At 38.0% G+C, this 25490-nt stretch overlaps 1 protein-coding gene across 1 annotated transcript in view; it reads left to right on the top strand.

Annotated features, from left to right (window-relative positions):
• The first annotated feature begins 2121 nt into the window (after positions 1-2121).
• The window catches only part of LOC148412541 (nardilysin-like), a 29397-nt gene continuing 6028 nt past the window's right edge, over positions 2122-25490 (top strand). Inside the window, exons 1-17 of the mRNA XM_088433537.1 lie at positions 2122-2876; positions 4740-4965; positions 6779-6860; positions 8798-8951; positions 10546-10619; positions 10690-10785; positions 10856-10978; positions 12446-12503; positions 13792-13865; positions 13983-14052; positions 15430-15507; positions 18513-18633; positions 18952-19010; positions 19216-19270; positions 19806-19910; positions 20800-20923; positions 22441-22527. Of these exons, the coding sequence (XP_088289663.1) occupies positions 2479-2876; positions 4740-4965; positions 6779-6860; positions 8798-8951; positions 10546-10619; positions 10690-10785; positions 10856-10978; positions 12446-12503; positions 13792-13865; positions 13983-14052; positions 15430-15507; positions 18513-18633; positions 18952-19010; positions 19216-19270; positions 19806-19910; positions 20800-20923; positions 22441-22527 (1984 nt within the window). The 5' untranslated portion in view covers positions 2122-2478. The remainder of the gene's footprint in view (positions 2877-4739; positions 4966-6778; positions 6861-8797; positions 8952-10545; positions 10620-10689; positions 10786-10855; positions 10979-12445; positions 12504-13791; positions 13866-13982; positions 14053-15429; positions 15508-18512; positions 18634-18951; positions 19011-19215; positions 19271-19805; positions 19911-20799; positions 20924-22440; positions 22528-25490) is intronic.

Raw genomic sequence — 25490 nt, 5'->3', positions numbered from 1 at the left:
TGGCCCTTGTGGAATTATGTTACAAATTATGGAAATTCATTTGTGTTTTTTTTAGGATATCACAAAAGAAAAAAACACTAGGGAGCTGAAATTTCCAGCAGATGATTACAACATGTAAACTTTCAAAATGCAACGATTCTCACATGTATATGTGATTGCAGCTAGACGTCCGAGATTTCGTGTCCGAAAATAATCATCGTCCAAATTTTGGACCATATGAAACCATTATAATTACAATTTTTGAGGTGCATTTTTAGAAGATTTATCACATTGATTTTCCTGCAATTTTTGCGACATTCCGTTGAGCGGCGGTCAAACAATGTCTCCAAACTGAAAATTCTTTGTTGACTTGTGTTTTACCTCAAGACAGTAGGTGGCGATAGAGACCAGTTAAACCTATGTCATCATTACGTCACAGCCTCCAAAAACAGATCATTCCATTTTTCAATTTTTTATGGGTGTTAACAAATTTAACTTGCATATGTATGGGCAGAACTGATGTCACTGAACAATCTGAGTGGTTGAAGGAAAAAAAATCATAACCAGCTTTAATTATTATGCCTTTAAAAACATTTACAAAATTAGGAAAAAATGCAATGTGTATAGTTCGTAAAGTGTGCGCACTAGGATTAAGGGAAAAAAAAAAAAATAATATATATATATATATATATATATATATATATATATATAGTTTCCCCAATTAAAATTCAGGACGGATTTATGTATCTCGTTTGCGGTCTTCCTTAATGGCTCCTCTTTTTCATAAACGATTGAGGGAACGCCTGTTGGGATACGTGGTCGTCGTTTGCCGCTGCGCATTGCTAGATTTCACGCGGCGAAATGCTTATTCAGGGATATTTTTGTTCGGCCACGCGGATGCTCATGCGTTATTATATCGGAAACTCAGGTGAAAGCTGGACGTGGTGAATTAACAATGCCGAGGTGTGTGCGCATGTGTGCGCGTGGCTCGCCAGTTGTCATGGTTGCAGCGTTTATCACCTCGTTCCGCCGACATAGAGGCCCGGGGGCACGTGTGATTGGCTTCAGACCAACAGACAGACAGAGAGGCAGACTCGGGGAAGGGAGTGTGAGTGAATGAGGGGGAGGACATATTGGCACAGAGGAGGGCTTAAATGCCAACGCGTTGCGGAGGGGGGGGGGGGGGGTGGAAGGACGTTGGACAAATGTCAACGCCGGGCCTCTTCATGATCATGTAGCGCAGGGTTGGGTCCAACCGTGGAGCCAAAGTTGACTTTTGCCATTTTTATTAAGGAGTTTGAATGCCTCAAATATTTTGAGGTCAGCAGACTTCGGTGAATGAGTGGAACTCAAAGCAAACACGGCCAAGCAGTATTTGGCCGGTATGTGGCACACAAATGGAATGAAAGGCCAACAGAAGCAATGGCGGATCCAGGTTAAAAATCATGCTTTCTTTGCTTGGCGTTATCAAGAGTGGACTCTTAAACTATGACGATCTCATCCAAAACGGAGCATCGATGCCATCTACTGGTGATTGTGCATGAATAAAGTTGCTTCAAAGATAAAAATGTACTGTGGTGTTGCATCAAACGCTCCCCTGCCAATCCCCATTGAAAAATGTCATTGACAAGTACTGTATATGTGTCAGTGGCAGAATTTTGTAATTTTTTTTTCAAACTGTTGTTTTGAAATAGTCTTTTAGTAAACGTATGCGTTACTTTGCTGTTATATGTATTTTTTTGTTTATATTTAAAATGTTGTCCTTTTAACGAATGTGATTTACAGTTATTTTGTGTATGAAATTTTCCCCAATTCTTCCCCAAAACGTACAATATCAAATATTGTTGATATCTCCATTGGGAGAGTTTTTTTGTTTGTTTGTTTTTTAACTAGGAGGAATCAGTGAACGAATCTTTTGGAGGATTATTTTAAATAAACTGACTGTAACGATTTAGTACTCCGAAAAGAATGTTATGCTCATCGTTGAAATATACGTGACAGTGTGAAATATTTGGGTGTGACGGGGAAAAGCCCGCATGGTGATTTCAGCCAATCGTATAGAGCTCCGATAAGCCAGGCGTCTCTCAGCCTATCACAGCACCGCTTATAATTTACTTTGGTTTAGTGGGCGGTGCCTTCAATGTAAACAAGGAAGCTATCAGGTTATGGGCTCGTATTGGCTTTAAACTTTGCCTTTAAACAACTGAAATAGCAGCCGGTTTATGTTTAATTTCAAACTTTGAAAGTCGTATCTTGATAATCATTCGTTAACATGTTTTTTATTAGGTGAATTATGTAACCGTTATATGTTGGCCGAGAATTCGTTTCACTACGACCTCGCGTGTTGTGTTTACGTGCAGCCTTGAAAACTAGTGATTCTTCGGGTCACGTTTTTTTTTTTTTTCAGCTGACATCCAGCTGAATAGGCAAAAGCACCAAAGCGCGTGTGTTGAATAGAAGCATTGTGGAGCTGCTGCCTGCCTGTCTGGTTTAGTGTGTATGTCAATGTGTGTGTGGCCTCGGCATGCTTTTCTCCTCGGTGTCGTTTGTGCCACACGCACTCTCCATCATCGCTGCCTGCTGGCTGACACGCTGCGTGGACGGGCAGGAGGACATTACCGGCGACAGCGAGCCGTCCTCTTCTCCACGCTCGCCGCTCGCTTTCGGCTGCCCACGGCGGTGACCGTAAAAAAACAGAAACAACAACAAAAAGTTCCCAGCATGCCCCAGACTGGCAAATCTCGAAACGCCCCGTCGGCGTCGGACTCGATGCGCCCCCAAACGGGGTCCTCGGTTGGGGATCCAGAGGGGCGCCGGGACGACGAGGGGGACACAGGAAAAGACAATCAAGGAGACGGGGACATCGTAAAGTCTCCGAATGATCCCAAACAGTACAGGTAAGGTAAACGCATGGCTCTGGTTTCCCCCCATGTTTAATAAACAAGCACGCGTGATAGGTTCACTGTCCAACAGTGTAAAGGAAAAGTCAAACCTCAATTTTTTTTCAAATGTGTTTTATGCACTTGCCCTGCCAATCTAAACTTATGTGGAATATGAATTGGGCAGCAAAACCCAACTGTTTTTCTCCATTTTGCCACTTTCTGTCAACTGAAAATGGTAACACAGATGCTCAGGTAGCAGTCAATCACAGTTCAGCTTGCAAACATCACATGACCAGATTCGACATCCTAATAGTAATCAATTACTCCTTGTACTTTAGTACATTTAATAGTTAAACCACTAGTACTTTTACTACCTAGTGTAATTGATTACTTAGGAATTAATTCATTAAATTAAGCAATTGCTTTTGGTGTTTCAGTAGCTAAATTTTTTCATCCGTCGCATACTCTAAAAGTAAAACAAAGTAACGCTGAGGTTGAATTTACTAAAAAAACGTCTTTAATTTGTGAATTATAAAACATCTATCTTAAAAACTTCTATCTTGCATGTTCTGGCCAGCAGCCAATCTGAGAAAGAATGCAAAGAATGTTTTACAGCTACCACATATGATTAAGAGGTTGTGCTAATGCAATCTTGCCGTTAAAACATCTATTGTGATACGGTTTCGCTAACATTTGTCTAAATTTCATCCGTCGCATACGCTAAAAGTAAAACAAAGTAACGCTGAGGTTGAATTTACTAAAAAAAAACGTCTTTAATTTGTGAATTATAAAACATCTATCTTAGAAACTTCTATCTTGCATGTCCTGGCCAGCAGCCAATCAGAGAAAAAAATGGAAAGAATGTTTTACGGATTCCACATATGATTAAGATGTGCTAATGCAATTTTGCGCTTAAAACATCTATTGTGATACGGTTTCGCTAACATTTGTCTAAATTTCATCCGTCGCTTACGCTAAAAGTAAAACAAAGTAACGCTGAGGTTGAATTTACTAAAAAAAAAAAAAAAAAAAGTCTTTAATTTGTGAGTTATAAAACATCTATCTTAGAAACTTCTATCTTGCTTGTCCTGGCCAGCAGTCAATCAGAGAAAAAATGCAAAGAATGTTTTACGGATTCCACATATGATTAAGATGTGCTAATGCAATTTTGCGCTTAAAACATCTATTGTGATACGGTTTCGCTAACATTTGTCTAAATTTCATCCGTCGCTTATGCTAAAAGTAAAACAAAGTAACGCTGAGGTTTAATTTACTAAAAAAAAAACGTCTTTAATTTGTGAATTATAAAACATCTATCTTAGAAACTTCTATCTTGCATGTCCTGGCCAGCAGTCAATCAGAGAAAAAATGCAAAGAATGTTTTACAGCTACCACATATGATTAAGAGGTTGTGCTAATGCAATCTTGCGGTTAAAACATCTATTGTGATAACGGTTTCGCTAACATTTGTCTAAATTTCATCCGTCGCATACACTAAAAGTAAAACAAAGTAACGCTGAGGTTGAATTTACTAAAAAAAGTCTTTAATTTGTGAATTACAAAACATCTATCTTAGAAACTTCTATCTTGCATGTCCTGACCAGCAGGCAATCAGAGAAAAAATGCAAAGAATGTTTTACGGATTCCACATATGATTAAGATGTGCTAGTTAAAACATCTATTATGACACGTTGGTTCCAAATGTCATTTTATGTATAATTACTACTACAGAATGACACCATCATCACCTATTTTTTTTTCCCAGCTAAAAAGGAAACACTTGTTTGAGATGAGACCTTTATTTCTTCAACTCTAAAGCGCACCTGGCCAATCGAGTTTATAAGGACAGATATAATTAGCCTCAATTATTGTCTTCAGGTACATCGCGCTGGACAACGGGCTGCGCGCTCTGCTCGTCTCGGACGTCAGCGGCCCGACCGCGTCGGCGGACAACGAGGAAGACGGAGAGGAGGAGGAAGAGAGTGAGGAAGAGGAGGAAGAGGAAGATGACGCCGGCGACGAAACGAAAGAAGAGTCGGACCAAGGCGGCGACGACGATGACGACTGGGAGGGGAGGAAAAAAAGAGGGAACGTGGAGAAGCAGGTACGCGCACGCTTTTTGTAGCCACGCTGTAAAAAATTGCCGTTTTTACGGTAAAATACTGGCAACTTTGCACAGATGAATTATAGTGACACATTTCATACATTTACGGTAAAAGTTCGTATTGATACCGTTGATTTTACCATCACAAAATTTGCGGTGTAAAATCAACAAGATCGATTCAGTTGTTTACTGGAAATGTAGAAAATTTGTTACCGTAATTTTTTTGGTTGTCGTCTGGCAACCAAGTTGCCAGTTACTCGTCAGTGCCGTCAAATTACGGTAAAATCTTGGTTGCCAGATAATACCGTCAAATTCCGGTAAAACATTTTCTACATTTACCTGTTGATTTTATGAACACAAAATGGATTGTGTAAAATCTTTTTCTTTTTTAACTTAGTTGCCGTAAAACCAGCAAAAAAAAAGAAAAAAAAATGTTGTTTTTATGATAAAATACCAGCAACTTGTTTGCCTGAAAAGTACCGATAAATTACGGTATCACGATGTCCACATTTATGGTAAAACTTTGTATTGATACTGTTGATTTTACAATAAAGAAATGTGCTGTGTAAAATTCACAATATCAATTAAGTTATTTACCGTAAATGCAGAAAACGTGTTCCCGTAATTTGACGGTACCTTTCCTGCAACCAAGTTGCTGTTATTTCACCGTTAAAAACTTTTTTCTTCTTCTTTGCGGTATTTCGGTAAAATACCAGCAACTTGGTTGCCAAAAAAGTAAATAAATTAAATTGTAAAGGCCCGCTCTTGGGATTGAACTGACAGTGGGATATAAAGGTGATATGATATACATATATATGATATAAAGGTACGACAATAGGATAAGTTGCTTCATTATTTTCATGTTCCAATTACTTTGCTCTTAATTTGAAAAGTAACACATATACACTTATATACAACTATATATATATGTATATATATTGCTCCTGTTATGATATGATATACATATATATGATATAAAGGTACGACAATAGGATAAGTTGCTTCATTATTTTCATGTTCCAATTACTTTGCCCTTAATTTGAAAAGTAACACATATACACTTATATACAACTATATATATGTATATATATTGCTCCTGTTATGATATGATATACATATATATGATATAAAGGTACGACAATAGGTTAAGTTGCTTCATTATTTCCATGTTCCAATTACTTTGCTCTTAATTTGAAAAGTAACACATATACACTTATATACAACTATATATATGTATATATATTGCTCCTGTTATGATATGATATACATATATACGATATAAAGGTACGACAATAGAATAAGTTGCTTCATTATTTTCATGTTCCAATTACTTTGCTCTTAATTTGAAAAGTAACACATATACACTTATATACAACTATAGATATATATATATTGCTCCTGTTATCGCATTAATAAGCATTCAACTGAATTTTGTATCTGCAGAAACCCTTTAAAAACCTTATGCACCCCCGATCTGCCTTCATAAATCCTGTGGAATGTAAGGCTGCTAATTTCGTCGCGTTACTTTGCATGTGACAATAAAACTCTTGAATCTTGATCACGTTCGCGGCGTTTCCCAAACTGTTTTCAAATTAGCACACCGCCTTCCCATGAAGGTTATTTAAAAAAAAAAAAAAACACTATTCATGGCCACATTCAGTCCTGTGAACCTGCAAATTGAAGCGAAAGACCAAATTGTCACAGACGTCCGGCGCCGCCCCTGGAGTGAACTCATGCACACGATGTCATGTTCTGTGATGGCTGAAATTGCCAAATGTGATGCAAGATGTATTTGTGTGTGCGTGCGTGTCAGTCAGCAGCAGCGCTGTGCGTCGGAGTGGGCAGCTTCAGCGATCCCGCTGACCTCCCCGGCCTTGCCCACTTTCTGGAACACAGTGAGTAATTACGGTAATTACAGTGAAAGGATGGCGAGTCGGGGACTGTGTACGTGCGTGCATGTGGGTTACCTCGCAAAGGTTAATTCGCTCAAGTCTTTTACATGCTCGCCAATCACAGATTAAATTTGAGTCCGACACCCGCCATACGTTGTTTGTACCTCCGAGGTGGAGCTGGTGAAAACATTTTAGCAAAAAAAAAAAAAAAAGAGAAGGGGCGCGGTAACCCTTGATAAACAGCCCCCGGAGGTTATTTTGACATTGCGCTTATTTGGTTTCACTTGTTTTGGTTATTAAAGAAAAATGTGTGCCCAGAATCAAAACACCCGTGCACTTGTTGGTCGCGAATACAAAAGTTTGCAAGACTCACTGTATTTTTTGCGCTATAAGGCGCACCGGATTACCAGGCGCACCTTCAATGAATGGCCTATTTTATTATTTTGTTTTCTATGTTTTTTATTTTTTTAAAAGAGCTGAAATTACACGTATAAATGTACTGTTAAATAATTGAATACAATTTTCACTGATTATTTAAATGTTTTATTAATTAATTAATTAAATGACCAATTAAAATAACATATTTTTTAATTAAAATGACATATATATGTATGTGTTATGTGTTATTTTAATTGAAATACGGTCATTTAATTAATTAATAAAACATTTAATCAATCAGTATACACACACACACACACACACATATATATATAATATATATATATATATATATATATATATATATATATATATATATATATATATATATATATATATATATATATATATATATATGCTTCTAAAATTAAATGTGTTTCTATCTATTTAATCCATTTAGCTGTCTACATATATATATATATATATATATATACAAAAGTTTGCAATATATATGTGTGTATACATATATATATATATATATAATATATGTGTATACACACACACATATATATATATATATATATATATATATATATATATATATATATATATATATATATATATATAAATATATATATATGTATACACATATATATGTATACACATATATATATGTATACACACATATATATATATATATATATATATATTTATATGTATATATATATATATATGTGTGTATACACACACACATATATATATATATATATATATATATATATATTTATATGTATATATATATATATATGTGTGTATACACACACACATATATATATATATATATATATATATATATATATATATTTATATATATAAATATATATAAATATATATATATGTATACACACATATATATTGCAAACTTTTGTATTCGCAAACAACAACTGTATACTAAAATTCAATGTGTTTGTATCTATTTTATCCATCTACGCACCATATGTGTATATATATATATATATATATATATATATATATATATATATATATATATATGTATATATATATATATATATATATATATATGTATATATATGTGTGTGTGTGTGTGTATGTACGTTTTTTGATGTCAAGAATCACTTTTGTAATGACAAATGCATGTCTAATTCCAATCTGAAACATCATGATCATAATATCGAATTTTAGTGGAAGCGCTGCTTAAAGTGAGTGATGACACCCGATAAATGCAGCGCATCCCCAAACCGCGGCATAAATCTCCCGACGCCTCTCCGAAGAGAAATCGTTTGTTGCATCCGCTGATGGGCCTGTCGAAAATCCTTTTGACGGCCAATGCGAAATCACGCGCGCCATAAAAGCTGTCGGCGGATGTTTACGGCCATATTTAGAGCCGCCTTTCAGGTCGCAACTGGGACCGGCTGTTAAGATTTTCGCCGCGGTCCACCTGAAACAAAAGAGACTTCCCTCAGGGCAAAAAAAGTGTCAAGATGATGCGGAAGCTTATCTGACATTTGCGGCTCACGCGTCTTACCCCCTCCCGCCGCCAGTGGTGTTCATGGGCAGTGAGAAGTACCCCTCGGAAAACGGCTTTGATGCCTTTCTCAAGAAGCACGGCGGAAGCGACAACGCCTCCACCGACTGCGAGAGGACCGTCTTCCAGTTTGACGTGCAGAGGAGAAGCTTCAAAGAGGCGCTCGACAGGTGAGAGCCCGTCGGAGGAGTTTTTGTTGTTTGGGGGGGGGGGGGGGGGGGGGGCGTGGCTGACATTTGAAGCGGACAAACGGGAAGACCAGATGAAGCGCCGAGCCATTCAAAACATGGCCGCCTGCCTCGTCTGCATCAACAGAATGTGTCAACATTGCTATTCAGCCACGGGCCTGATGAAGAAAGTTGCTGAGCCGCTGGCGTTTGATTCCGTGCGACGCAAACGGACGTCGTTATCGCGCCGGTTCGCGTATTTTTCGGAAAATTGCGTCACTAATGACAAAGCGCGCTACCGCCGTGGAAAAGATAACAAAAATAAAGAAAGACGGCATTTTGCAAAGGAATAAGCAATATGCTACCTAATGTTCCAGTTCATTTGCTCTTAGTTTGAAAAGAAAAGCACTGTATTTTTCGGAATCCAAGCCACAATTTTTTCTCATGATTTGAGCCCTGTAGCTTCTAGTTCAGTGTGACTTATAAGCATATTTTTTCCTGGCAATACACCAGCAGAGCAAATATGTGAATCTGTTCAATTTGCGTCAACTATGAAAGAAAATGTGAAAAAATATAGTATTCGAAATATAAACATTATGTAATAATTGAATAAGGTCTTGGATAAAGGTTTGTTTCGTTTTAAATTTGATATATATATATATATATATATATATATATATATATATATATATATATGATTGAATGTATAAAATTTATATGCATGATTGTATAAATAAATAGTTTTTATGTTCACTAAAATAATCTATTTAAAAAAAAAAGAGTCAACCAAAGTATTGAATTTGAGTTTGTGTACTTTCTTCATAAATATCTGATCTGTCCAGAACACACCCTTAATTTTAGGATCAAATTCTGGCCATTTTTTATGTGACCGTGTATAGGACACACCAACAGTTTGGCACCGATGTAAAAACAATAGCAAAACAATAAATCTCATTAAAAAAAAAAATCATTTTTTTAAGTTTGCATTTATAGGACATATCCATACTTTTGGTCTTCATTTTTTTGAAAAAAAAAAAAAAATTGGGGAATTACAATGTATACTTGTGTCCGTTGTGTGTTTCAGATTTCCCACATTGTCAGGGGTCAGTGAACGCTGCGTCCGTGTAACGTTGAATGTGCTCCAAGCAGTCGTTTTTCCTTTTACCCGCGACGCAGCTCGGGTTCATTTTGCCATAAATACCCGAAGTTGCGTCCCTGTTCCAGCAATTTTACAATCGCGTGTATATGCCAAAACGACCACAATTAATAAACGAGGCAAATGGAATACCTTTCCGTGTTCTCTGCACTTAATTGAATCAGCTGGAGACATCATCACCTCCACATGATCCTCTCGGGTTTAGTTATATTGAACTCGGACGGCGGTTCAGTCTGCTCGCTTCTTTCAAGGATCTACCTTCCTCAAAGTTAATGTTTCTAGGGGGCACCCATGATTTTGGCCTTCATTTTTGAGGATTTTTTTTTCTTCTTATATTTGGGGAATTATGGCGTTTGCTTTAAAGTGGAAAAAGGTTTTGGGTAGTCGGGAGTCGCAGGAGAGAGTATTTTCACAAGATGTCATCATTCTTCCCTAATTTAGGTGGGCTCAGTTCTTCATCTGCCCCCTGATGATCCGCGACGCTATCGACAGGGAGGTGGAGGCCGTCGACAGCGGTGAGTCGGCTCAAGTCGGGATCGAAAAGCCCCGCTGTCTTCCTGATTTGCGCCCCCTGCTGCCCGTTAGAATACCAGCAGGCCAAGCCGTCCGACTCGCACAGGAAGGAGATGCTGTTCGGCAGTCTGGCCAAACCGGGACACCCAATGGGCAAGTTTTGCTGGGGTGAGTTGCCGGCTACGCTCGCCGGTTTCTCAATCGTTTCTCGCTTTGAAGTCATGTGACTTGTCACCAGGAAATGCGCAGACTCTTAAGCAAGAGCCTGAGAAAAAGAAGATCAGCGTCTACAAGCGACTCCGAGAATTCTGGGAGAAATACTACTCTGCGCATTACATGACCTTGGCTGTCCAGTCCAAAGGTGAGCAAGGACATTTTTGGGGGGGCGGACTCGAGCAATGGGGCACGATTTTTGTGCCCACCGCAAGTTCGGTGCAAATCGAAATCTAACTGTGCACCATTGCAAGGTAGGGCTGCACAATTAATCGAATATTAATCGCAATCACGATATTTAAGCTGATCCTCACACGACATGTCAAGTCAAGCGCTTTGTCATCGTACCACCAGGGGGCAATGTTTCCCACATGTTTGCATAACAAAAGTCTCTGTTTTCATCGTAATATATTATTTACCATGTGAAATGGCATTAAGTTTCTCACCTGATTCCTAATATATATAGTGCTAGCTGTCAATTTTTAAAAATCCATTTGGCAAAAAATTTGAATATATTCGGTTTGAAATGACCGAAAATTACATTTTGACTGCTAATTGATTCAAATTTGCTTAAAAGTAAAAAACATGCTTGGCTCTAAGTAGGCTTATTTTTTTATTGGTTTTGCACTCAACAAGTTCGCTGTGTTGCCCTGTGTGTTTTTGCCTTAATTATGATTTACTTTATTCATTATTATTATTTATAAGTATCAAGCCTTGAAGCCTTTTTTATATACTGCTTGTTTGAAAAAAAACAAGGTCAATAAATGAACACGTTTGACCAAACGTGATGAATAATCATGATTAATAATTTCAATATACACCAAAATAATCGTAATTATTAAATGCGCAGCCCTATTGAAAGGGCGTTTGCGCCGTTGCGGGAGTGAGCACAGACAACTCCCAGCCAATCATAGCGGCTGCCACCTAATTTCCTGCAAATGCAGCTCAGAGTGAAAGAGGCGCGCGAGGAATAAAAATAGATTAATTCCGCCATTATCTCTATCTGAGTTGGCATCAGCGCTTTCCCATTAAAAAAAAAAACAAAACGATTTTTCATTTCGATTCAAGTAGTCCGGTTTCACAAGGTCAGTTGTCGCCCAAACGGGTTTCGTATGATCCACATGTGTCGGCAGTCAACAAGGTGCCGGTGAGCAGATTGACAGAACTCTTTAACGAGCAATCCGCTGATTAATTGACTCCTAATGAAGCCGCAAAGCTCTAATGAGCAGCCGCTTCACGCGTCCGTCTCCGGCCGAGCGTGGCTAATTATTCGTAGCCGGCCTCCGGCCGCCGCCTTCATCCCGCCGATGTCATCGTCGGGTCTCGCCGCGTTCCGGCAGCAAATATCAGGCGGCTCATTAACAGCTGCGGAGGAGTGCGATGATGACATTTGCACCGAGAAAATCCAAAATTAGGATCTTTGCGGAATTGTCTTTTCGAATCCCAAAGGACTCGGGCAAATATCCAGGATTAACCACACATATGACTTCCAATTTTCCGCCAAAGATGGCGTACGGTGCGTTGCGAAAGTCTTAGCCCCCTTTTTGCTATTTGCATGTGTAGGATATTTGAAAGTGAAAAGTAGGGCGTGTGAAGTGAAGTTGTTTGCATGCAGAGAAACTGGACACGTTGGAGATGTGGGTGCGGGAGATCTTCAGCAAGGTGCCCAACAAGTGAGTGTTGAATTGCAGCATTCGTGAATAATGTCAAATTTAAAATTTAAAAAAAAAGTGCATTTTTGTAACATTAACATTGTCAGAAAAACTAAAGGCAGGCCATTAAAAATAATAATTTTATTTCTTTCCAAAGTGGTCATTTGTAAGTCACTTTTATATGTTTTTTTATTGGGTTAGGGTTATTTTTATTTTTAGTATTATTTCTATTATTTTTATTTGATTATTTCATATTATTTTATTTTATTATTTGTATTTATTTATTTCTTATTTTATTTTTATTTTATTATTTTATTTTTATTTTATTTTATTTTATTTTATTTTATTTTATTTATTTATTTTATTTATCATTATTATTGAGGGTTTTTCTGAATTGGACATAAACTCAAAACAGATTTTTCACGCTTTAAATTAACTTGATAAAATGTGTATAATAATCATTTTATTTCCACATTGTTTACCTCATCTTTTTTCAATCAACCCCTGCCATTTAATTTTAGAATTACAATGAATTTCCGACTAAAAGCCGCCAATTTTTCCCAACACGTTGAACCCTGTGGTTCATAGTCCGGTGTAGCTTATCTGCATCTTTTTTACTAGCCACCAGAGGGCAATCTCTTAGTAAACAAAGGGAAACAAAAACGCTATTGAAGTATTGATTTGGAATTCAAACTGCTATTTTACTCACCACCAGGGGTCACTCTCCACTAGTAAACTCAAGCATACATGTTACTGTGTTGTTGGTGCAGTATTCTAACAATAAAATTGCAAAAAGTCTGTGTTGAAGGCAGATGTTGCTGTATACAGTAAAAAAATAAAAACAAAAATTGGAGAGAAAAAAATTTATGTACCATCTGCATAAATATCTGATGTTATAACCTGCGGGTTTTAGTCCTGTGCATAATAGACCTTCAAGAATTTTCTGTGATATTTTTGTTTGCATGGCTCAAACTATGCTATAGTCCGGAAAATATGGTAGGCGGCATGGCACCTTTGTGTCAAAACGTTTTTATTTTCATTTTACGCTTAATTGTGTTCGATTTTTTTCTGACTTTTTACCTAGATGTCAAAGTCCAGTCCTCGAGGGCCGGTATGCCGCATGTTTTCGATGCTCCCCTTTCAAACACACCTGGTTCAGATGATTAGGATCATTTTCAAGCTCCCTAGAGCTTGCTGATTCGCTAATGATTTGAATCAGGTTTTCTGGGGTAGAGATACCTGGAAAACACGGAGGACCGCGGCCTTGGAGGACCGGAGCTTGACGTGATATTGGTGTATCTTTCCGCAGTGGACTTCCCAAGCCAGACTTCTCCGACATGCTGGATCCTTTCGACACGCCGTCTTTCAACAAACTATACAGAGGTACGTGATGGTACATGTCGATATTTGGCTTTGGAGCGTGAAAATCAGTCTGCTGGGGCTAAGGGGTGGCGTGTTGTTGTTTTATGAAGGTCACTAGCGTACGGTTGCTTTTTGCAGTTGTCCCTGTTCGTAAGGTGCATGCCTTGAATATCACTTGGGCGCTCCCCCCTCAAGAAAAGCACTACAGGTAAACAGCCAATCCCATACGGACCGCAGAGTTAATGCTAGCATTATTTATGATGGAAAATGACAATGGCTTGCTAATGTTAGCATCCGTGTGTTTGGATCCTGTTTTTATGCTGTAGCTCAAGGCAACACAATATTTTTGTTTTCGCTTATGTTTAATATTGATCCAGCAGTGGCATAAGGCGCCAAAGGCGATTAAAGCGTCTTTTTTTTTTTCCCAACACATGTACCGAGTCCTCCAGTGATTTGAAAAGCTGTGCTCAAAAAAAAAAAATGCTCAAGACTTTTTTTTTTTTTCTGCCTTTGGTATTTTTGTTTATTTAATGCATTTCTGCTATTCATGACAGTAACACAGCGCCGCGCCAATTTCAAAATACCGTATTACCCCAAATATAGAACGCACTTGTATAGGATGCAAATTTGTGTTTTAATTGCTTTTCATGGAACATGCCTGCATTTTTAGCACTACCGTATTTATAGAAAATGGATGCATAAATATTTTCTACGCGACACACTGCGGAGTTAAATAATTCAAACTCAAAACCAATAATCGCTAGTGTTCATACATACAATCATGTAAAGAATATGTTAAAGTTACCCCCCTAAAAAAAAAAAATATATATATATATATATATATATATATATATATATATATATATATATATATATATATATATATATATATATATTTTTTTTTTTTTAGGGGGGTAACTTTAACATATTCTTTACATTTTTAATAATTAATCTAAATATATATCTAAATAAATGTGTGTGTGTGTATATATATATATATATATATATATATATTTTTTTTTTTTTGGGGGGGGGGTCTAACTTTTTAACATATTCTTTACATTTTTAATAATTAATCTAAATATATATATAAATAAATTTGTACATATATATTTTATTTTTTATTTTTTGGGGGGTAACTTTTTAACATATTCTTTACATTTTTAATAATTAATCTAAATATATATCTAAATAAATGTGTATATATATATATATATATATATATATATATATATATATATATACTATACATATATTTTTTTGGGGGGGGGCTTTTTAACATATTCTTTACATTTTTAATAATTAAAAAATAAAAAGATAAACAAATAGTCTGCACTGGACTATAAACCGCAGGTCTCAAATAATGAGAAAAAAGTAGATTTTTCTTTTCAACCTGAATACAATCATTCATCATCATTTTTCATTGTATATTGGAGTACTAAAATACTCACTAGCCGCAGCCCCCACTTGAACTTTTGCGGCGACGACAAGAACCAAATGTAACCGGATCGCCGCATGAACGCAACGCGGCGGCGTCTTGCGAGGATTGGATTTTTCTCCTCCTAACAATGTTTTTCCTTCCCAGAGTGAAACCTCTTCACTACATATCGTGGCTGATTGGCCACGAAGGCCCGGGAAGCATCCTCTCAATACTCAGGAGGAAGTGAGTAGTTTCTCTTTGCTTTTCTCGCGTGAGAGCACTCCAAATAAAACCCAATTTAAAGGTCTTCAATTTAATGGTTGGGACACGCAGGCTTTTTTTTTTGTTTGTTTTTATAAGAGCTTCCCGGCCTCTTGTTGCTAAGTGGCCAAGCCATTCACCCCCCCCCCCCAAAAAAAAAAAGCCTCTCTGTCATCTCACAATACAAAGCGGCCCTCATGTCGACGCCACTCGGCGGCCGGGATAGAACGTTCCAGACGCTTTGTTTCCCGCGCTTGATGAATGACGACAGCGCACGACTTGGAGAGCGCTCGAAGCCGGTCGAGTGCTTCGCCGTGTTAAGTGGGGCGCGGCGCAAAGTGTACCCTCACCGGTTATTGGCGTCCTTTTCGGGGTTTTTTTTCCCTCTTTACGTTTTCGCTCGGTCAATCCGAGCAACGGCGGAGTCATTTTCGCTGGAGCGGTTTCACTTTGTCAGGATTAGCATTAGCGTTTTGCTAGTTATCAAAACACATTGAGTAGCAACGTTTTCACTCGTAAAAATTATTGCGCCGGTATTCGTGGATTTTATGGACGTTAAATGTTTTCCTCGTCACTTTCATGTAAAAATAAAACTGCGATCGTTCGTCACTAAAATTTATGTGAGCATCACTACTTTAACTGTTGCAAATATTAGAGCGGTGGTTCTCAAATTTTTTTCAATTATATGCTCCACTTTGAAATATAGTTAAGCGAAGTACCCCCAAAACTTCGGATTTCTGTCCCACCTGTGTCTCTAGCCGTGTAACATCATTTTATTTCTGGTGCGTCTGCTGGAAATTTTCGTCACTCATGACAATGTATGTACTTTACATCCATGTAAAAAGATAACAAAATAAAGAAATAAAATGTTTTACAAAGGGATCACTACAATAGTATTTACCAATAAGTTGCCTAATGTTCCAATTCATTTGCTCTTACTCTGAAAAGTACCATATTTTTCTGACTATGAGCCACAACTTTTTACTAATGATTTGAGCCCTGCACCTTGTAATCCATAGGCTTTTTTTTCTTTTGTTTTTTTTGGTAGCCTCCAGTAGATAATCCCCAACTAAAGCAAATGTGTATAACTGATCAAGGTGTCAATTTTTCAAACTTCTATGAAACAGAACTGAAAAGACGTGAATTAATGCCTTATTAAAAACATAAAAATGATTTCTAAATCGAACGGTACCCTCAATTTACTCATTTGTATCCTCAGTTCACTACCTATTAAAGGGGGTGTCGACTGTTCCTCTCCCAGAGAAGTCCCGTGTTTCCTTCCCATCAAACGAAAAATGTTTGGAACACCTCACGCGGGACATTACTAGTACTTAAGTAAAATGGAGGGACTTTGGCAGATTTGGACGTTGGCGATCAATACATCTCAGTCAAGATGTTGTCTGAACAACAATGACGGCTCGATCCCTCAACAACAACGCGGACCGCTCGCTACAATGACAAAAACAACATTTGTAAAATATTTAAACCGTCCTCATAGCTGAACAGACAACATTGATCTTTATGCGCAGCAGGAGCTGAAGTGCGCAGGGACCGTCTGCAGATTGCGAGATGCAGCTGGGGAAAAAAACAATAACGCCATTATGTGTGACTACTAAGTCAGTGAACGCATCAAAAAGCTCCCCGTGATCTTTTTACAACATCTTTTTGGGATATAAGTTTTTTGATTCCTATTTATCATTAATAGCCAGCAATTTGTAGACGGTCCCTGCACACTTTTTAAGTACAATAATTACCTCAACGGGGTGAGTTGAAGAGCGGACATCGTTTGACTGTTAGCAGCCAGTGCAGGTTGCAGCTAACACAGGTCATGTTAGCTGAGGTTGTTACAGCATTATTTTCAAGAAAAGAAGCAAGCAGTCTGAACCAACGTGCGAGTCCATCCGTGTTCATACAAAAGAATATTACTAAAATTTAAAGTTCTGTTGTCTGCAGCTAATTCAATTAGAGAACACTGAAAAGTATTCCATTTGACTTGTTTATTAATTGGTCTTTTCGCCTACAAACACAATCATAAACTCGGTGTAACACGGATATTACGCAACTTTGGGTATTTTTGGTTAAATGAACTCGAGCTGCGTCAAGAGGAAAAGAAAAAACTGCTTTGAGTGCTATCAGAGTTACACTGGTGAGGTGTTCACTGACCGGTAAAGGTGGGAAATCTGAAACACACTTAACACACAACAAATTATCTGAACCAAAGAAAATGTGACGAGTTTCGGAAGATGAGATTTCTTCTGTTTTGTGTTGATGTGTCTTATACATGACATGATAATATAAAAAAAAAAAAAAAAACTGAATTTGACCCCCAATTTAAGGGTGTGTCCTATACACAGGTGTGTTTTATATTTGGGGAATTACGGTATTTAGTATTTATAAAACTATTTTCAAGTATTGTTTTTATGTTATTTCATTTTCCCTCATCTTTCAAGGCCGACAGAATAGTGTGTGCTATGTCTATATAAACAGGGGTGGTATCATATGAAAGATTGACTTCCATTCTTCAGTTAGAATCGATATAGGTAATAGCTGTGTTATATGTATGGAAACACTGCCATCTAATGGTGACTTATCACTACAGTGCTCAATTGGCTTATAGTAGGTAAGCATTAATCAAGGGTGTCAGCTACTTTCCATAAAAAAATAGATGATAATTATATTATTTATTATTGTTATTAAGATTTTAAAAGACGAGAATTCCCGTCTGTGGCACTGAAAGAGTTTTTTATTTTTTAAATTTGGTCTCAAGACATTAAATTTACTCAAACTGCATGATTTGGTGTTTTGTATGTGGATTATATAAAATGATATGAGTGGGACGTAAAATGTCCTCCAATTCTGGATTAGATTTTCTGAACCCCTGTTCAAATCTCATCTACCCTCTGAAGTACCTTGACGTTTATCCCGTTTCCCCCCCCCCAAGTAGGTGGGAATTAGCGTTTAATGATGCCCGATGTGTACGTTGGCAGGTGTTGGGCTCTGGCTCTCTTCGGAGGCAACAGCGAAAGCGGCTTTGATCAGAACACCACCTACTCCATCTTCTCCATCTCCATCACGCTCACTGACGAAGGTTTCCAGAACTTCTACCAGGTGAGCCCCCCCCGCCTCCCCGCCCGCCCCCTCCCGTCATCTTCTATTTTGGTCCGGCGGACGCGAGATAACCAACTCGGCTCCGATATTTGCCTCATCGACGGATACAACAAGGTTATTTCGGGGAAGAATGGAGTGCTATCAGTTGCCACGGCAACACTGCCTAACCAGGCGTGCGGCAAAGGGGACCGTTTTCGTTGGACCGTCTTAATGGAAAATCGCGGCTCTTGAAGTGTTGCAACGGCCTCGAGGACGCTCTTTAGCATCCATTCACTAAATAATGTTGGGGGTTTTTTTGTTTTGTTTTGTTTTTTGCAGGTGACTCACCTGGTATTCCAGTACCTCAAGATGCTGCAGATACTCGGACCTCAGAAAAGGCACCAACACACACATTTTTCCCATTGTACTTTACGTTCAGAAAAACTCCAGAAAACCCCAAACAATTCGTTTAATTCAGCATTTGCAGAAGCGAAGCTAAATACGCTAACTTCCTCCCGATGCGTTCGACGCCGCGTGGTTTTTGTAGTTTTGAAGTAGAGGCAGAGTGGTTTGCGTAAATGTCTTTTTTTATCACGCACTCAGGATATACGAAGAGATTCAGAAAATCGAGGCCAACGAGTTTCGCTATCAGGAAGAGGTAGGAGCCTGCTTCGTTCGTTTTTTTTTTTCATTATTCTGTAAACCAAATAACAATGGGGAACGATTTTGAACAAAAAAAAAAAAAATGTGAGCGGTTCATGCTGATTACAACAATCGGTTCGCTTATTCCAAAATTGCAGTTTGTTTTGTTCTCCCGCACCAACTGAAAATCACAGTTGCTCGGCACCCAGATAACAACCAATCACGGTTCACCTTTCTTCTAAGACTAGCTATGTGAGAAAACAAGCTGACTTGTGATTGGTTGTCACCTGAGTTACTGTGACGGCCAAAAAATGGCCACCTAAGAGATGGCTAAAAACAGTTGGAATTTTCCACTTTATGCAACGTTTAATTTTAATGCCATTTTTTTGAAAGAGAAGAAAATTTGCGTGTTTTTCCTCTTCAAGAAGCTCAAAAATTGATGTGAAGGAAAAACTGAGATCAATTTTGGATTCTGTAGGACTCGAGAGCAATTGTCGGATCTAACTCAACAAAAATGATGTTCCCCAGCCTAATCTGTTCTCATTTTTCAGAGTGACCCTTTAGAGCACGTGGAGGACATTTGTGAGAACATGCAGCTCTTCTCCAAAGAGGACTTTTTGACGGGAGACCAACTGATGTTTGACTTCAATCATGAGGTGGTCAGCTTTGCATTTACCGTTTTTTTTTCAAACTGCTTATAGTAACGTTTGCATGTTTAGAAATTTGAGCAGCATCAACATAATGCTCGAATTGGTAGAATAGTGCACCAACACAATAATAACGTGCCAGATTGTGTTGATTAGTGGAGAGGCCGCCCTGGTGGTGACAATAGCAGTGAAAACTCCAAATTCTTCTTTTGTTCACCATGAGATTGCCCCCTGGTGGCTAGTAAAAAGTGCCACAGGGTTCAAAGCATGAGAAAAAACTATCGTCTTATAGTCTGAAATTTACATTGTTTTTTTGGTGCACCTCTACAATTAAAACTTTAAGGGTGATGATGTGAGATGCCTATGAAATAATATGACCATATTTTTCAGACTATAAGTCGCTCTATATTAGTGGTTCTCAACCGTTTTTTCAGGTTTGTAAAATATCTGTTCAGCCAAGTACCCCCTTAACCAGTGCAAAGCATTTTTTGGGTTAAAAAAAAAAAAAGTAGAGATGTATTCACAAAAATAGACCATTAACTTGACAGGTAACGAGCACATGACAAGTTGGGTCGAACAATAAGTTACATAAAGCAACCAGCTCACAAAGAACTCCAATTTTTTCGAAATTCAATTCACCATCTACAAATAGAGCGCACCTGATTATAGTACTGTTCGGTTCTTTTTTTAAGCTAACGGGTTAATTATTTAATTATTTCCCACCCCTGCTCTATTCTGTCATTTCTTTTGTCTGTTTGTGTGACACAGATTGCTTTGTGAAAGAGAGAGATGGAAGCCCCCCCCCCCCTTTTTTTTTTTCTATGAGCTCGCTCCTGCATAAAGAAACACATTTGGACACCGACGGAAGGAAATGTGTTCCCTGTGTGTGTGCGCGCAGGTGATTGGTGCGGCGTTGTCCCCGCTCACCCCCGAGAAAGCCAACCTGATGCTTTTGTCGCCGGAACACGAGGGCCGCTGTCCCCTCAGGGAGAAGTGGTTTGGAACACAATACAGTGTGGAGGGTAAGTAAGTGTGTTCTTGTGTCTTTATCTGCGTGTGTGTGTGTGTGTGTGTGTGTGTGTGTATCTTTTTTCTCTTTTTACGTAGTTGGACAGATTTGATTTTGTTTTGACTTGGGTTTTTTTCATCACCCGATTTTCCGGGTTATAAGTCGCACCCGTATATAAGCTGTGGGTCGTAACGTCAGATATTTGTACAGAAAGTTTTTTTTATTTGGATATATCTTTTAATTTAACTGAACGCGCCCGCATGTTTAGCGCTAGCATATTTAGAGAAAATGGATGAATATTTTCAAAAGAAGCGACTTTATTTTTATGGGTGATTTTGTTAACAAAAATGTGGGTTTTTTTATTTTAGTTGTGGTTATTGTGTCAAAGGGACATTACAGCAGTAAAAGATTTTGTTGATTATTTGATAGCATGATTTATGTACAACATGAAGTTTTAAAATCACATTTTTTCACTTGTTGACGACTTCTCATCATCCAATCACGGCTTAGCTTGCGAACGTCACATGATTCAACCCAGAAAACAGGTAAGTTGTGATTGGTCGTTACTGGTCAGTTTCTGTCGACGGTAATTGGAAAAATGTGATTTTTAAAAGAATTAATTGAAAAAAAAAACATTATTTTCAGTGGACGGTAATTGGAAAAATGTGATTTTAAAAGAATTAATTAACAAAAAAAAACATCATTTTCAGTCGACGGTAATTGGAAAAATGTGATTTTAAAAGAATTAATGAATAAAAAAAAAACATTATTTTCAGTGGACGGTAATTGGAAAAATGTGATTTTAAAAGAATGAATGAACAAAAAAAACATAATTTTCAGTCAACGGTAATTGGAAAATTTTGATTTTAAAAGAATTAATTGAACAAAAAAAACGTCATTTTCAGTTGACGGTAATTGGAAAAATGTGATTTTAAAAGAATTAATTGGGAAAAAAAACATTTTCTGTCGATGGTAGTTGGAAAAATGTGATTTTAAAAGAATTAATTGAACAAAAAAAATCATTTTCAGTCCACTGTGATTGGACAAATGTAATTTTAAAAGAATTAATTAAAAGAAAAAAAACATCATTTTCAATGGACGGTAATTGGAAAAATGTGATTTTAAAACAATTAATTGAACCAAAAAAAAACATCATTTTCAGTCAACGGTAATTGGAAAAATGTAATTTTAAAAGAATTAACCGAAAAAAAAAAAAATTAACGGGAAAATTTCACTTACCGCTGAAAATGAGTATTGAAAAATACTGGCGTGTGTTCGCTAAACACACATGAATTCATTGTTTTTTTTCCCTCTTTCCCCGCAGCAACATTCATCCCAGCTTAAAGCACTCAAACCATTTATCTCTGCCACTTCAATGACATTATATCGCGATTGCGAACGCACACGGCGTCTTCTTCCTTTTTGAAAAATGTACCAAACTAGCCTCCTGCCATGCTAGTAGATGATGTTTTTATTTCATCTTGACACAAAATTCAAAGTGCCTGAGATTTTTGCCCTCTGCGCTCACAGACATCCAACCGGAGTGGATGGAACGCTGGATGGGAAATTTGGAGCCGAGCAAGGACCTTTTCCTCCCGCCGCAGAACAGGTTCATCGGTGGGTGGCTGACATTTTTTTTAGCGGTCCAAACATTAAATGGATACTGAAATACATTAGGGCAGTGTTTCTCAACTATATTTTGCCAGCCCCCCCCCCAGAAAAGAGAAAACTTTTTGCCCACGGTAACATAGAAAATACCAGAATTTGCCCCTAAAATTAAAGGTGCGTGCTTTACACGGTAACACAGAAAATACCATAATTTTACCCTAAAAGGTGCGTGCTATACACGGTAACACAGAAAATACCCGAATCTTACCCTAAAACTAAAAGTGAGCGCGATACACTGTAACACAGAAAATACCAGAACTTGACCCTAAAATTCAAGGTGCGCGCTATATACGTTACCACAGAAAATACCCGAATTTCACCCTAAAATTAAAGGTGCATGCTATACACGGTAACACAGAAAATACCTGAATTTGACCCTAAAATTTAAGGTGAGCATGATACACGGTAACACAGAAAATACCCGAATTTCACCCTAAAATTAAAGGTGCGCGCTATACATGGTAACACAGAAAATACCCGAATTTGACCCTAAAATTAAAGGTGCGCGCTATACACGGTAACACAGAAAATACCCGAATATTACCCTAAAACTAAAGGTGAGCGCTATACACTGTAACACAGAAAATACCCGAATTTCACCCTAAAATTAAACGTGCGCGCAATACACGGTAACACAGAAAATACCCGATTTTGACCCTAAAATTAACGGTGCGCACTATACACGGTAACACAGAAAATACCCGAATTTGACCCTAAAATTAAAGGTGCACGCGATACACGGTAACACAGAAAATACCCGAATTTCACCCTAAAATTAAACGTGCACGCTATACATGGTAACACAGAAAATACCCGAATGTGACCCTAAAATTAAAGGTGCGCGCTATACACGGTAACACAGAAAATACCCGAATTTCACCCTAAAATTAAACGTGCGCGCTATACACGGTAACACAGAAAATACCCGAATTTGACCCTAAAATTAACGGTGCGCACTATACACGTAACACAGAAAATACCCGAATTTGACCCTAAAATTAAAGGTGCGCGCTATACACGGTAACACAGAAAATACCCGAATTTCACCCTAAAATTAAACGTGCACGCTATACATGGTAACACAGAAAATACCCGAATGTGACCCTAAAATTAAAGGTGCGCGCTATACACGGTAACACAGAAAATACCCGAATTTCACCCTAAAATTAAACGTGCGCGCTATACACGGTAACACAGAAAATACCCGAATTTCACCCTAAAATTAACGGTGCGCACTATACACGTAACACAGAAAATACCCGAATTTGACCCTAAAATTAAAGGTGCGTGCTATACACGGTAACACAGAAAATAACTGAATTTTACCCTAAAATTAAAGGTGCGCGCTATACACGGTAACACAGAAAATACCCGAATTTCACCCTAAAATTAAACGTGCACGCTATACATGGTAACACAGAAAATACCCGAATGTGACCCTAAAATTAAAGGTGCGCGCTATACACGGTAACACAGAAAATACCCGAATTTTACCCTAAATTTAAAGGTGCGCACTATACTCGGCAACACAGAAAATACCCGAATTGGACCCGCAAATTAAAGGTGCGCGCTATACACGGTAACACAGAAAATACCCGAATTTGACCCTAAATTTAAAGGTGCGTCCTATACGCGGGTGCGTCCTATATTCGGGGAACTACGGTCAATTTTAGACAGGCTGAGGAACGTTTGCGTTGAATCGGTTTCCTCGCACTCTGAGCCTTTTTGAACATTCTGCAGATGTCGGACCGCAACTGCTCCAACACGATCAATCAATTCCTCCATCCCGCCTGGTAATAGCAGGCTAATCTCCAGGCACACCGCGGCCGGTCATTACCAACATTTTGTCGCCGCGGTGTAGCCTGCGCGTCGGCTCTGACCACCTCAATCATCCCTTTATGGCCGCCGCGTTCTCATCTTCTAATAGCGCAATGTTCAACTTGGGCTGAAAGGAATCCATTTTGGACGACAAATGCTAAACATTCAACTGAGGGTAGTTTTTCCGGAGGATTTTTTTTTTCCGGTAGCGAGTAACTGGTTGAACAATAACGTTCCATCAGTCATTATAAAATTCCCTGGTTAATAATCAGGGTTCTAATAGAGGTGTCATTTCCGCGGCTTTAATTGGTGAAGTTATCCTTTATGTTGCTAAGCTCCAATTCAGGCGGGGCCCGCCACGCTAATCACACGGGGACTATATTAGCATTCATCCCCTCTCCGTTATCTCTGATATAATTCCAGCCTAATTATGTTTCTGTCTTTCAACTGTTTTTTTTTTTTTTTTTTACATCAAAACTGTTTTTTTTTTTTTCCCCTATGAAACAAGCCTAGTTTAAATATGCAACGTTCGTTTAGGAAAAAAAAAAGTCGTTGCGGTTAGGCAGGATCCTGCTTTGTTTTACCGATACTAAAAGCAAAAATTGGTGACGCTAAAAAATTGATATCTTTGCCGAAGAACAAAATCAACGATGAAAATCGAATTATTCCGCTTAGGAGATGTTGCTAATGAAGTTAGTTTGATTTATAGCCGCGCTTATACTTACAAGATTACCATTATGTTACAAATTATGGAAATTTCATTGATATTTTTATGATATCATAAAAGAATCAATGGGAAAAAAAACACTAGGGAGCTGAAATTTCCAAGCAGATGATTGAAACATAAAATTTCAAAACGCAACGATTTTGACATTTCTAAGTGATTGCAGCTGGGCGTGCGAGATTTTGTGTACAAAAATAAGCATTGTCCTAATTTTAGACCATAGGTGTGGAACTCCAGTCCTGGAGGGCCGGCATCCTGCATGTTTTCCGGTTTTCTTTCCCCAACACACCTGATTCAAATGATTATAGCTCATTAGCAAGCTCTGCGGGAGCTTCCAAACGATCCCAATCATTTGAATCAGGTGTTTTTG

The sequence above is a fragment of the Hippichthys cyanospilos genome, chromosome 14 (assembly GCF_059441005.1).
Source record: "Hippichthys cyanospilos isolate Australia breed blue-spotted pipefish chromosome 14, RoL_Hcya_1.0, whole genome shotgun sequence".
Classification (NCBI taxonomy): Eukaryota; Metazoa; Chordata; class Actinopteri; order Syngnathiformes; family Syngnathidae; genus Hippichthys; species Hippichthys cyanospilos.
Note: the sequence above shows the minus strand (reverse complement) of the source record. Positions and strands in the feature narration are given on the sequence as shown.